General features: G+C 38.0%; 1 protein-coding gene across 14 annotated transcripts in view; it reads right to left on the bottom strand.

Annotated features, from left to right (window-relative positions):
* Positions 1 to 15,297, bottom strand: part of STYK1 (serine/threonine/tyrosine kinase 1) — a 52,157-nt gene continuing 36,860 nt past the window's right edge. For all 14 annotated transcript variants that reach the window (XM_021667830.2, XM_021667824.2, XM_021667829.2 and 11 more), the window contains 7 exons: positions 12,672 to 12,938; positions 10,975 to 11,156; positions 9,168 to 9,251; positions 6,787 to 6,992; positions 4,827 to 4,867; positions 3,721 to 3,817; positions 1 to 2,127 (listed from right to left, as the gene is read on the bottom strand). In XM_021667830.2, the coding sequence (XP_021523505.2) occupies positions 1,923 to 2,127; positions 3,721 to 3,817; positions 4,827 to 4,867; positions 6,787 to 6,992; positions 9,168 to 9,251; positions 10,975 to 11,156; positions 12,672 to 12,938 (1,082 nt within the window). In that variant the 3' untranslated portion in view covers positions 1 to 1,922. The remainder of the gene's footprint in view (positions 2,128 to 3,720; positions 3,818 to 4,826; positions 4,868 to 6,786; positions 6,993 to 9,167; positions 9,252 to 10,974; positions 11,157 to 12,671; positions 12,939 to 15,297) is intronic.

The following is a 15,297-nucleotide window of genomic DNA, read 5'->3' on the forward strand; positions in this document are numbered from 1 at the left end:
TTTTTCTTCATAGCACTTAACACTTTGCAATTAACAGATACCCACACAAAAAAATGTGTAACGTCTCACCTTCTAGAGTGTAATCAAAAGCTCCCTATTTCTTTTATCCTACACCTAGCCAAGTGTCTAGCACAGCAAGCCTTAACAAACTCAGTATTTTTAAGTGGACAGATAAATAAGGAAATACTTTGTAATTTTGACTTAAATGAGAGACAACAATGGGATTCCATAGGACTTTGTCATTTTGTGTGAACCCACTTTTCCGCCCTTCTCTCTCCTGAAACTTACTACCCATTTCAATCCCGACTAGTCATTGTGGTATTCTCTCAGAGGTAAGAATCGTTATTCCTTTAGCTGACTTATCATGATTCCATCAGGATTCCAACATTTTTGGCTGCCAGTCATCTTTCTTGTGGCAGCCTTTGATGTTCCTTCCAGGGTACCCAAGATGTTCTTTAAAATCACAGACCACCATGTTCAACAGAACTTCCCTCATGATGATGTTTTCAATATTTTGAAAAAGTATGAGTTCACTATCATCATCCAAAAGCATGCAAAAATGATGACTTCATCATTGCACGTGTATAATATTAATACTTGAGCCATACTTTAGGCACGTCCTGCCTTGCAGTGTTCCAGACTGAGGTTCTCTTCTTGGCCACAGTAGATTTTAAATGAAAAAATATATGAAAGGTCCTGGGTTAGGAAGGGCAAAAGAAAAGGAGAAACACATTTATTGAGCGCATATGTGCCAGATACTGTACAAATACATACTCAATAGATACGCAATATTAAAAACAACCTTGTGAGATAGGTATTATCCCCATTTGCACATAAAGAATCCCTTTTCATTTTTCTATTGACATTAACTTCCATTTATTTTATCATCCCCATGACAGAGATTTTTAGCAGTTGTAAACCAGAAAAACATATTTCCATTCAATAAATATTAATTTAATAAAATAAGTTTCACAGTATATCAATGGATGATTGAAAATTAGAAGCTACTATCCTTCCATATAAGATGACATTCTTTTCTAGCCCTCGTTAAAGACTGGGCTGCTAAGCCTTCTTGCTTAGTTTCTATATTCCCTATTGATTCTGCACACACACATGCACAGACAGCATTTTTATCACTATTCTAACATTGACTCTCTAGGCTTAATCTCCTTAGTCTAATCGGAACTAGGAAGCTAGTTCAATGAACAATACATGTTGAATGTTCTTAATCATGAAATGACTCCTCCACCTTCTAATTAAAAAGTACTAACAAACAGAGTTTACGTGTCTCAGAATCAGATAAAAGGGGACCATCTTTCTTTTAGCTATACTTAAGGGGAAACTCAGAGGTTTTCCATTATAGTTCTCTTCCAACCCTCTAGGTAGAGATCAGGACTGAAGAAGGATCAGGTGTCCTACCACCTTTTCTCTGAAGGAGGTGTTGGTCCACATCTGTAATCCTGAGCAAGTAGAACCTTAAATTTCCTTTCCCTTCAACTCTTTTATTGGATTTCTATTCCTTCATTTCATTCCAAATTTTCTGGACCTTGTAATCATCTAGATAAAAATGTGGTTCCAGAGAAAACTAGCCTAGGATGGGAAGGATGAGCTTATTTATGTCATGCCCCAACAAATACTGCAGAGTTCTAAAACCTCCTTTGCATACGTCCACCACTTCTACCCAGTGTTTCTAGGACTGGGACAGCAGAAGTGAGACTGACAATGTGTCTCAGCTCAGGGTGTATGGTGCGTAGAGTCTCATCCAGCATCATTTCAGATTTCCAGAGAAATGTGCAAAGGAAGATCAAGAATCCATGTTCCATTTCTCCCTTTGTGTCCCCTGGAAACACCATTCTCTGTTCTTAGAGGAATTGAGTCCAAGAACATATAATCATGCATGAATGTTTCTTGTCTGGGACTCTTCAAAGGATGCTATAATTGTAGAAGAGGCTCTCCACTCTGATGCCGGCCACAGCTGCATACAGTTCAGGTACCACCAACTCTGGTACTTGTAACACAGCCTTGTCATCTGCAGTTCTAATGGCAGCTTCTAGGCGCGAGCGTAGCTCTCTAGGTGAGGGGCGGCCAGCCTCATGCCAGCGCCAGCAGGACTTCATAATACTATACCTGAGAGGGAAACAAGAGAAATTGACTTCCTTGACAAGGCAAATGTATGGGGAGCCTGTCTCCTCTCCTCCCAAACCTTAACAAAAATTCTGCATTTCTTTAATTTTCTTCTGTTTGCCCTGTTACTCGTATTCTTCCCAAAGCGTGCTACTGTGTCTCGATCTGTTTTTTTAAAGCCTACAGCACCCAGTATTCCCAGGCGGTCTCCCATCCAAGTACTAACCAGGCCCGACCCTGCTTTCTCAACCTTTTTATATCAAGTCTCTTAATATCACTTTCTCAACAAGTGCTCTTGTATGATAGGAATGACTTAATATTTTCCAAACTAGAGTATGACAGGACAGTTTCATCACTAGACATTGTTTGCTGTACATTGTAAGCAATGCTCAATAAAGTAACAGGGCTGGGTGGAACAGAACACATGTCATTTTTACTCTGATATGAGACAGAGCTTTTAATCATTAATACTGCTGCATACTTTAGGTTGATTTTCAGGTTTCAGATATCTCCTCATCTAATTCTTTTATGCTTGTGCCTTGAATCTGCTGCTAGAATGCAGATGACAAAGCTGGATTACAAGTCCCAGAGGTCGTGGTACCAGGTCAGGTATTTTGTCAGTCAGGTGTCTTTTCCAGTATCAAGAACAGCCTTTTACACATAGAAATGTTTGTCATCAATTCCTTTCTATTGTACCTAGCTTCATTACTACACTCAGTGTGTGCATGTATACTTATATATAGTTAAGATATTTAAACTTAATCTGCTCAATACAGCAATCGTTTATCATAAGGAAAACCAAGCACTGTAAATTTACCTATTCAATGATGAAAAGCTTACAAAATAGCAACAATTCTAATAGAAATATTAATATATTCTCTACTGCCTTTTTATAGACAATTTAACCTTTTCTTACATTCTATAGCAGTTCCCTTTTCAACTTCATTGGTAATAACAGTCTGCGTAATTTTTAATTTTTCCATTTCCTGCCTCTAGATTGGTTCACTAACTGTCTTATCTGCTGACAACATTGGATCCTCCTTCTGCCTTTCTAATTTCTTCTTATCTCCCCTTCTTCTGGTTGCCTTTTATCACACTGAAAGCTGGAAAAACAGGGAGACAGTGATTTAAGAGTTAAATACTAAATAAGAGCTGGCACACTCTGAATGAATAACTCTAGTGCAATGGGTTTTATGACAGCTGTCTGAACTGTGGCTGGCAGAAGACTGACATTTAGACTAAACACAACTGTACTTGGAATGGGTTTAGTTTACTTGCTACCTATTTTAGAAGCTTCCCATGGAACTAAACTATAATCAAATTAGGTTCCTAATAATATAGCTCTCAGTGTGTGGTGGGGGTATATGTGTGAGTGTGTGTGTGTGTGTGTGTGTGTGTGTGTATGTATATATAATATATATGCATATATATAATATATGAGATAGAAGTATTTTACTGCGTGGGTTTGGTTAAAAGCTATACACTGGTGCATATAGACAGGTGAGGATCATCTGAGCACTTTGAAAAGGGCACAATTGATAGAAGGCCAAACAATATTTGGAGTGAAAGAAGAGCAGGCCTTTAAAAACCACTTACATGGTATGTGTGCAGCTACTGGGTCTCTTCATGATTTTCCTTCTTTGGAGATGCTGTAGGATGCTGGTAGGAGGGACTTCAGGATACGGTGGTGCCCCTGTCATTATCAAAATAATGAGAACTTTAGGGTCCTCTAAAATGTGTACTGTAACTGACACTATTCTTCATCCACTTGGGTTGGTTGCTTGCAAAAGATATAGCCATAGGAAAAATATTAGATACAATTCAGTTGCTCCCTGGTGATCAAATATGGACATAATTTAGTGAATTGGGAGGAAAGGTGTTTTGGAGAAAAAAAAAACCCTGGTAAATTAGGAGAATTTTAACTATCTAAGAAAGTAATCAAATAAGGCTGGGCACAGTGGCTCACATCTGTAATCCCAGCACTTTGGAAGGCCTAGGTGGGCGGATCACAAGGTCAGGAGTTCAAGACCAGCTTGGCCAATATGATGAAACTATGCCTCTATTAAAAATACAAAAGTTAGCTGAATGTGGTGACGGGTGCCTATAGTCCCAGCTACTTGGGAGGCTGAGGCAGGAGAATCACTTGAACCCAGGAGGTGGAGGTTGCAGTGAGCTGAGATCACACCGCTGCACTCCAGCCTGGGCTACAGAGGGAGACTTCATCTCAAAAAAAAAAAAAAAAGGAAAGTAATCAAATAAGACATAAGATCAAACAAAGGAAGACATAAGATCTGTCCTCCACTCCCCATACATGGGAAAGTGTGCAGTTTCTCAATCAAATGAATTAGCAAGTCTGAAACATAAAAAACATTTTTATGTTTTTACAAGACCACTCTGGGAATTATCCTTGGGATTTGAAAACTTCCCTTGGATTTAGCAATATTTTGGAATAAATAAAGAAAGAGAAAGAGAGCAAAAGAAAGGTCAAAGAAGGACAGGGAAGTTGAGAGTGGGGCAAAGAGAAAATAATCACTTTATACAACTAGCCCAGGAATCAGGCTTAGACGACATGTCAGTCCATTTCAATAGCTTCAGAGCTGTACTGAAACCCTTTCTGAAAGCATACATCATCATCCACCCCCTAAGTAAACAAGCTTCCATATTTGCATACAGGTACAAACTATTTGGGGGCTCATCCTTACCTAGAGTCACCATCTCATAGAGCAGGATCCCAAAAGACCATCTGTAAAAGAAACAAAGCCATCTACTTAATTTCTATTTCTGCTTTTTCTAAAGAGAGATTATTTAAGAGTCAGAAGCCTTTAGTAAGAGCCCCATAAAAAAGGCAATGAAGGAGAATCAAGGATGAGTGTTTGAAAAACAAAATAAATGCCATTAGAAAGCATTTCTGCTCAACTTCCGTAGATTCGAATCTCTTTTAGGATTGGCCCTATATCTCTATTTTCCTGTATTTTAAATTAATAGATGTTTCTTATTATTTGCCAATGTGAGTGCCTGTAATCACACAAGCACATTTACCTAAAGAAAGCTCCCTCTGCATCTTTTTCTTCCTTTCCATCCCTCTCTGCCGAAATTCTAGCCTTTATTCTTAGAGCAAAGTCAAGCAAGTTTCATCAATTAGTCAATATTTTCTTAGTAGATTTAATTGCCCAAACCTATGAAAAATATTAACAGAGCAAGCTTTATACATAGTTGGAATAGGTATTTGCCTAGGCAGTATGACTTCAGAGATATACAGTTCACTATTCTATAATATCATTATTAAATGATTAATATTTTACAGTTAAGTTTATTACCCCCAGATGTCTATTAGAAAGCAGATGTCAGTGAAGCAGCAATGGAAATCTCATAACTGACTCATCATATTAACTGATATTCTAAATTTCCTCTGCTGTTCATGACATTGATGGCAAGTAGGATATTCTACATTACATCTATGTACTTCTCCAAGCAATGGAGTTATATGGCTACCAAAAGTCAAATGTGATTCTTTATGATCCTGTTAATGCCAATTTTACATGTAATTGTAATTATATGTAGTTATGTAATCAATTAAATATTTTATATACTGATTAAATGCAAAAAATTGTTATCTTCCTTCCAACTAAGTGGAACATTTTGAAAATTATTTATAAAAATAAACTGCTAAAAATAAAGTGTTATCAAATTGTGTGAGGGAGACAAATGTAGAAAATTGGGAAAAGTAGCATTAAAACTCTGCAGTCAAACAATTTCACAATTATTTTCAAGTTTCTCACTCTACTTAAAATCATCCTGAACTGGAACTCAAAAAGAAATCATTACAGATACTATTTACACTAAAAAAACAACATATAACTTCATTTGGGAGACTCATCCTCATAAAAAGAAGCCTTGCCCCTCCTTCAAAAAAAACCATATAGATGAATGTACATTTATAAGTTTTATGTTAAAATAAGTTAGTGAAGGTACGTATATTTCTTTTTATTTTAACGATTTATTTTGGTTAAGTGGACCTACCTCCTACAGATAAAAGAGATTTTACTAGATTAATTCCTTATATATTGATGTGAATAATCTTTTCACTTTTTTTTCTAATTAAGACTGATAATCTAATGCAGAAGAAATACTTGAGGCTGGGCATGGTGGCTCATGCCTGGAATCCCAGCACTTTGGGAGGCCAAAGTGAGAGGATAACTTGTGCCCAGAAGTTCAAGACCAGCCTGGGCAACAGAGTGAGAGCTTGTCTCTACCAAAAAAAAAAAAAAAAAAAAAAAAAAACAAATTAGCCAGGCATGGTGGTGCATGCCTGTAGTCCTAGCTTCTAGGGAGGCAGAGGTAGAAGGATAGCTTGAGCCCAGGAGGTGGAGGCTGCCGTGAGCTGTGATCATGCCACTGTACTTCAGCCTGGGCAACACAGTGAGATCCTGTCTTAAGAAAAGAAAAGAGAAGAAAAGAAAAGGAAAGAAAAGGTACCAAAATGGATTGCAGACAGATGAAAAATAAGAACTCTGTCACATAACATTTCTGCTTGAGAGAGTATGTTTAATTTCTAAGTAGAGATTTTACTTGTAGACATAATTGGCAACAGATCAGATCATGTTCAGGGAGAATACCCAAGTCACAAAGAAAGTAAACTCAGAGTCCAGGAATAAACCTTACACATCTGCTTTGATGCCAGCAGGTCTTAGGAGAAGCCGTTCTGGGGCAAGCCACTTGAGAGGTATGCTTTGAGAAGAGATGGCCCCTCGGGTATAAACTTCATAAGCCAGGCCCAATCCACAGAGCTTAGCAGTGAGATCACTTTGGATCAAGATATTCCTGGCTGCCACATCCCCATGGAACAAATGCTTATCCTGCAGGAATTCCTATCAGTATAAAATCAAATATGATCAGTTGTCTGAGGTCACAGCTTGGGTCACAAACAAGGAGAGGCAGTTCTAGGAATCTTCAAAAACACAAGGACATTTTCTACTCTGAACAAATCTCACTAATAATGGTATGTCACTTCCAAAGCATGCTAATGAATCACACGTTTCTGCACTGTGTTTAAGATTACCAAATTGAGCAAATAATTCAAATGACACTAATACTGGATTTTGAAAATATAATTACCCACTCTGTGTCAAACACTGACCCCTGCTTGACTTTCCTTTCCCAGCTAGACACTGGGGAAGGGAGTAGATTCCAAGTTCCTGTCAGAAGACCCGAAAACAATGTAATACATACCAAAACTGAGTGTGATTATATATATATTTATATATTATATAAATATATATATTTATTTAAATATATATATATATAATTTTTCCCTAAAATAACTGCATGAGTTGAATTTGGAAATTCTCTTTTAGATAAATCTAAATGATTATAAAAGGCCACAGGGTTATTAAGTGGTAGTGACCGGAACCAGGTATTATAATTCATAGGATGTACCATACAAACTCTACTAAAAATTCTCAAGTCGGTCTGCATATTGGAATTGCCTGAGAGTTTTTTAAACATAAGATTTTCACCCCAGATTTACTGAACCAAAATGTAGGAAGAAAGACCTGGTAACCTGTATTTTTAAGAAATATCAAATTCTAGTACAGTCAACAAAGCATTGGAGAGCCACGGCACCCTATGATAACCAATGTGTGCTGTCATTTCCTCTGGTATCAAACTATTTAAGGCTTAAGGAGAAGTTGCAAAACTATACATGACTGAAGATCTGGAGATTGAGGGCTGTGATTACTAAAGAAGGATGGTATCAAACATTAAAAGGAAAAGGTGATAATTTCCTATCATTGATGACAGAGAAAACTAGCAGTTTTTTGTGTCTGGTGAAGCTTTAAAATAAGAAACAATACTGCCATGATAAGAATTAAAGAATGTAACTGACTTTGAGGTTGTTAAAACTAAGAAAAAGTAGTACGATATTGCCTTGTAAGAGGTAGCACAGGGTCCTGATGAATGCAGCAGTCTGAACAATTCATCCCTGTGCAGCACCTCTGCAATTGCAGTTCTGAGTACAGGGTAGGCTGTATCCTGACACCTTTTAACAAGGGAACATACCAACGGGCCACCCAAACACCATAGAAAATATTCATATATATGCTGTGTACTCTCCCTTGTCCCATGGGTGCTTCAACCATAACTATGACTCTTTACCCACCTTAATTTTTTTTCTAACATTTTCCTGATTCCACTTAGATCCCTGGTATATTTCACACCTTGAGGTAGCAAGATACAACAAATTCTTAAAACAGTAGCTTCACAGAGCCCCGATTTTCCATAAAAATATTAATTTTAAACACAACTATTTAAATAGTTTCACAGAAATAGACATATAAACTTCCTGAGTAATTCTGGTAAACGTAAATTTTTAATCTTAAACATCTTAAACCCTGAGTTCTTTCTCTTACCTCTTTATTTAAGTTGGTTTAAAACAAAGGAACGATCCAACTGTTGCTCTTCTCATTGCTTCTCTTTCACTTGTTCCTTAATTATTTTATAATTATATGTACTCCCTATCACATTCAGTATCAAAGCAAGTCTCCAACCAAACATGCTATGAACTAGTTTTTCTTGTTTTTCAGGTGTAAAATTGCGTACTTCCTTCTAGTTCTGCAGCCTTTCACCCAGTCAGTTTCTCTTTCCATATCTTCTCCCTACTTGCTTCCCTATCTGTCTCTTTTACATCTATTATTAGTACATATGGGGATGTAAGAGTATCAGGTAAATGGACGCATACCTCTGGGCCCTGGCTGTTGACTTTTAAGACAGAACAATATTTAAAATCCTTCCTGTTCCTTGTATCAACCCTAAGTTAACTACTTGCTTCCTGAAATTCCCAATAGTGTAGTAAATTATCTAGATAAATACCCAAAGAAGGGACTAAAAACAATTTATTCATGCTTGAGTTTTTGCCCTCTAATTTCTATCTGCTTTTCTTTGAAACATATACACTACTTGAGAATATGAATATGAGAAAGATGGCATCAAAAACAAGGCTGCCAAGGAAATGTCACACCATCAGTTGTCATTTTCCCGCATCTTACCAGAGCCAAAAGGACCTGCTTTCCGATGTGATATACTTGTTTTTCTGTGAGATCATAGAGAAGACCATCCATGGTCATCACATCCTAAAGAGACAGGGGAAAAAAAACCATTGTATCAAAATGGCACGAACAGATTTGGAAAAGAAATAAAGTTGGGCAGAGATACTCTGAAATGCAGTTATCAAAGCTAAGAAAATACAAGAATTATTGTTCAAAGTGAGGCTGATGTGGGGATAGGCAGATAAATAAAATGATCCATTGGATTGGAAAAACAATGACAGACATAGATGAATAGCAGGTAAATAAGACAAGTATAAATGAGACTATCCACTGAATAAAGCAGCAATTTTTCTGGGGCTCTGTGTGTATGCACGTGTGCATATGCACACGGGAGCACACACGTGCTCATGATTAAATTAGTACATTAACTCAATGCATCTTTACTGATTTCCTGAAATGTCCCTCATTTCATGTTAGAAACTTGAAATACAAGCATGAGTAAAATAGCATGGCTGCTGCCTTCTGGAGCTTGTTGTGTGGCAGACGCATGTGAATCAGAATCAAATAATCATACATAAATAAATGGTTACATATCTGTAAGTGCCATAAAGGAAATGTACAAAGTGCCAAGAGAGCATATGATGGTGGGCAGAAGAGAGTGGATTCAGTTGGAGGGACAGGGAAAGTGTTTGATGAGATCTGAAGGATGAGTAGACATTAACTATAAAAAGGACAGAAGGGAGAAGTTTGGTGGAACAAGAAAAATATATAAAGATAATCTGAAATAGAAACACATGGTATTTTTGAAAAATGGAAAGAAGCTAGTGCAGTTAGAGCACAAAACAAGTTTTAGATGAGCAACCTCTTTAAAAAGTTTAAAATGCCTAAATACTTGCACATTGTGTTATTGACAACACTGGGTGGAAGACAATAACAGGGTCCCTTTCTCATACATATTCAGTTGTACAATACTCAGCATATTAAGGAGGTTCAATGAATATTGAACTTGCCCACCAGCAAGCTGAGAAAGTAGGGAAACGGATAGCGGTTCTAATAGAGGAATATAGAACAAGGGAAATTTTAAGGAAAGGGACATCCATTTCAGGCTAGAAATTTCTGAATATTTTAATTTTAAAAAACATGAGTTTGAGGTACAAAAGCTTTACCAGCTAAATTTCTCCCTGAGTTTGTGCTACCATACTATGGTGATATTACAGAATGAAAAACACAGTAACAACAACAAAATTATAACCATTACCAAAAATACTCATGTTGCTATGTAACTATCATTATAACAGCTGCCATTTTGAGTGCTTACTCTGTACCAATCACTGCTATGTTTTCACATAAATAATTTCTTATATTTTTTGTAATAATTATTACTCCCATTTTACTGATTTAGAAGACTCAGGATCAGAAAGGTGACTTGCTCAGTCACATAACTAGCAGGAGGTGGAGCCCAAAGTCCATGCTCTAAACTTGCACTGTCCACTCTGTGCTCATTAGCCACATGTGGCTATTTCAACTTACATTATTTAAAATTAAATAAAATTTTAAATTTAGTTTCTCCATCACATCAGCCACACTTCAAGTGTCCAGAAGCCATCTGTGATTAGCGGCTTATATTGGATGGAGCAGTTTTAGAACATTTCTATAATTACAAAAAGTTCTATTAGATGGTGATAATTATTCTGTCATGCTATTATAATGTCTCTGCATTTTGTCATTTGTCACACTAATTGACATGTGAAAAGCTAATCAAGAAGGTCAAGCCTTAATCTCCTAATACCTCTACCCTGCTGCTCACCCGGCGACAGGTCCAGAGAAAGCTGAGCAGGTCTCCGTGGACCACATCCTCCAACACCATATAGAGTGGCAGCTTTTCGGTGCAGCAGCCTTCCAGCTGCACCAGGTTCTTGTGTTTCCCCAGATATTGATGGAATTGGACTCGCCCCAAGAAATCCTGTACCTCATGGAGCCCAGCCGGTTCTGTAGAGGACAGAAGAGCCAGGCAGTAAGAAGTCAGCGCATCCTCAATGAGTGGGAGGCAGGGCGCAGGTGGTTAACTTAAGATGGTAATTCTTAAGGCCCTATGTGGGAGTGAGTTCAGGCAAAAATAAATATAAAGGGGACCCATTAGAAGAAGATGATGCTTAATGTCACTGAACTTTTATCAAAGGTAACAACGAATCATAATTATTAGAACTGGATGGGCTGTCATCTGCCTAAATAGAGAGATAGTCTGTTTGCATTAAAAAGTTATCACTGTCTAGGCCTTTGGATTAATATCCTTGCTTGTCTTATCCTTGTTCTATGTATCCATCATTACTGGCCCATATCATGAAGAAGAGAGAGAGAGAGAGAGAAAGAAATATAATATCGGCTGGGCTCAGTGGCTCATACCTGTAATCCCAGCACTTTGGGAGGCCAAGGGAAGTGGATCACCTGAGGTCAGGAGTTCGAGACCAGCCTGGCCAATATGGTGAAACCCTGTCTCTACTAATAATACAAAAATTAGCTGGGCATGGTGGCACACGCCTATAATCCCAGCTACTTGGGAGGCTAAAGCAGAAGAATCGCTTAAACCTGGGAGGTGAAGGTTGCCGTGAGCCTAGATCACACCACTGCACTCCAGCCTGAGTGACAAAAGTGAAACTGTCTCAAAAAAAAAAAAAAAAAAAAAAAGGAAAGAAATATCGTATCAGGAAGGGGTATCAAAGAGTAAAGTAAAATGAGGAAACAACCATGGAATCCTAGTCCAAGTAACATTCATTGTGAAAAAATCAGTTTTAACAGCCTCAATAGGCAAAGATGAGCCGGGGAACCTAGGATGCAAAGATGTTTCAACATATGCAAATCAATTCTGTGACATACCACAGTAACAGAATAAAGGATAAACATCATATGATCATTTCAGTCAATGCAGAAAAGGCATTTGATAAAATCCAATATCCTTTCATTATAAAAACACTACACAAACTCACGTTGCTATGTAATTATCATTATAACAGCTGCCATTTTGAGTGCTTACTCTGTACCAACCACTGCTATGTTTTCACATACATAATTTCTTGTATTTTTTATAATAATTATTACTCCCATTTTACTGATTTAGAAGCCTCAGGATCAGAAAATTATTATAAAAAATACAAGAAATTATGTATGTGAAAACATAGTAAGTACAGAAGGAATGTACCTCAACATAATAAAGACTGTGTGAAAACGAACAGCTAACATCTTACTCATCATAACATTATATTTATTTGGGGTAGTCATTTTAGTTATTATTTGGAGATGTGGGTGAAGATCCACAAATAAACAATTTGTATAATTTTTTTAAAAAGCCACCAAGAAGAACATTTCTGTCTCAAGGTCCCACTCTGTATTTCCTTCTTTTGTACACAGTTGTGATCACAACTATCTGTTGATTAACATCGCAATGTTCGCAAATCCTGTTAATATTTACTGTCAGGGAAGTGGAGGGTGAAACACTTCTTGTTTTACCTTTTAAAACTTTGAGAACAACACTCTTGGGCTTAGAAGGGTCCCCAGTGTTCATACTGGCTCGAAAGATGGGCCCACAGCTACCATTGCAAATCTGCTCCAGAACTTCAGAGAGTTGCTCCCGGGGCACCTCCAGCTTAGCCAGGGCAGGTGTGGTAGCTCCCAGAAAGTTTTCCACGGATGTCTCCTTAAGTGGCAAAGCCACATTTCCTCCACATCCAGCTGCTTCCCAGCTTAGGTCCCTAGATGGAGGGACAGGGGCAATGTCTAGAACAGAGAGATGATGTCAACCAGTTTTTCCCTGCCCTGGGGATTCCCGGAAAGCAGAGCCTGAAACAAATTGGCAAGGAAGTTCCTTCAGCAGTTTTCTCTCTGGCCAATGTGGAATTGTCTTCTGACGCTTCTCTATAAACCGGCATCAATGCCAAGCTTGTAGAACCTTTATAATAATCCTCAGTACTTCTTAGGACAACTCAAGAAAGACCCCAGGAAAGTGCTCATGACACTTCCTTTCTGTCTTCCTCAGGGTTACAGCTGAGCATTCCCCATGAGGGTGGTATGGAGACAATCAGGGAAGTTCCTGATAGGTATCCAAACCACAGATGCCTAAAGGTGGAGGTAACTGCCACTGAGAACTGTCATTTAAGTCAGACAAACGGCTTTCAAAGGAAAAGTATGGATAATTAATCAACTTCAAGCTATGGTTATTCTTCCTCCATCAAGTTGCCCCAAAAGTCAAATTATTTCATATTTCCTTGAGTCTTTGTCAAAAAAGTCTTCTGGTACTTTCTCCCTCCCTTTTCCAGAAAAAAAGAGAGGTTCATTCTCTTATTAAACCTACATTTATTCATTAATTCATTCATTCATTCAGCAAATGTCATCTATTAACATGCCACGTGCTGTTCTAGGTGTTGGGAACAGGGAAAGTCCAGATTCACCTGAAAATTACTTTCTAGTGGTAGGGGAGAGGAAACAGCTAATAATATGTCAGGCAATTAATATTGTGGAGGAAAATAAAGGAAGGAGAAGGAGCTGAGTGTGGTGCCATGAGCCTGTAATTCCCGCTATTGGGGAGGACAAGGCAGGAGGATCTCCTGAGCCCAGGAATTAGCGTTCAGCCTGAGCAACACAGCAAGACTCCATCTTTTTAAAAAAAAAAGGAGGGGAGAAGAAGCATCAATCACCCATATTATATATGAAGGTCAAGAAAGGCCTTTCTGATGAGATAACATTTGAGAAAGGCCTGGAAGCAACTAGGGAGCAAATCATGCTGATGTCAGGAGGAGTATTGTAGGCAAAGGGAGCAAAAATTGCAATGGCATTAAGCAGGGCGCATAGCTGGAATAGCTGAGAAACAGCAAGGGAGCCAGTGTAGCTGGAGCCAAGCGGGATCATTGGAGAGTAGTAGGAGATAAGGCCAGGGAGGAGCAGATCACGTAAGGCCATGGGAAGAATTTGTCATTTTTCATTCTGAGCAAGATGGGAAGTACTACGTGTGTGTGTGTGGCAGAGAGATTTCAAGCAGATAATTACTGACTGTATTAAAACTAATTCTGGCCTCTCTATAAAGGAGTAGGGGCAGAAGCAGGACGTTAGGAGTGTGTTGCAGTGATCTGTGAAAGGTGAGAGTAACCTGGGTTTATTTTTAAAATAGTGTAACAGTATTTGCTTATGAATTAGATATGGACTGTGAGGGAAAGAAGGGAGTTAAAGATAACTTCAAGGTTTGAGAATGAAAACACAGAAGACAGGACTTGCCATTTTCTAAGACAGGCAAGACTATTTGGGGAGGACATTTGTGAGAGAATTTCAGGACCTTTGTTTTGGGCATATTACACATGAGATTTCTATTCTATTGAAACTGTACAGTAAGTGGCTTAATATGAGAATTGAGTTCAAGGGACTATTATTGGAATAGAAAACGTATTTGAACCTGTAAGACTAAAAATCATACCATTTAGGAAGTGGTTTTAGTTCTTTTAAGTATTTCAAGATAGAAAAAGTTCAAAATTGTTTCAAATGCTTTTGACAGATCAAGTAAGACGAAGACTAAGACTTGACCGCTGGGCTTGTCAACATAGCTCTCCCTGATGAGCCTGGAAAGACTTGTTTTGGTGAAATGATAGAGAAAAAAACCTTAATTTAGTGAGTTCAAAAGAGAATGTAATGAGTAGAAGTAGCAGGACTGAGTTTAGACAACTTGTTTGAGAAGTTTTCTATAAAAGCAAAGTGAGAATTGCGATAAAATTTAAAGAAAATCTAAGGATCAGCCACCATAGAGTTGCATATCATTATGAGAGTTTTCTTTTTCCTTTTTACCCTTAGTTTCATGTACGAGCCAATTCCCTTTTATTAAATGCTCAGTGGAACTCCAGAACAGCCTGTTATCATCTCCTACTTAGCACTTCAAAGACTATTACAATATGAAGGCCACTCCTTTCCATCATATATCCTGGAGGCAAAGAGTAGGAACAAATGAAATGGGGTGAAATGTCATCCTCCTAGGATGATAATGAAGCCGTGGACTTTAGGTCTTTCTCCTAAGTCCTCAGGCACTCATATAGTCAAAGTTTTGATAGTCCAATAGGAAATGAAACAGGTTATATGAGGTTTTCCTGCACACTCT

Source organism: Aotus nancymaae, unplaced genomic scaffold (genome assembly GCF_030222135.1).
Source record: "Aotus nancymaae isolate 86718 unplaced genomic scaffold, 86718_ANA_hifiasm-v0.15.2.pri h1tg000016l, whole genome shotgun sequence".
In the NCBI taxonomy this organism is placed as follows: Eukaryota; Metazoa; Chordata; class Mammalia; order Primates; family Aotidae; genus Aotus; species Aotus nancymaae.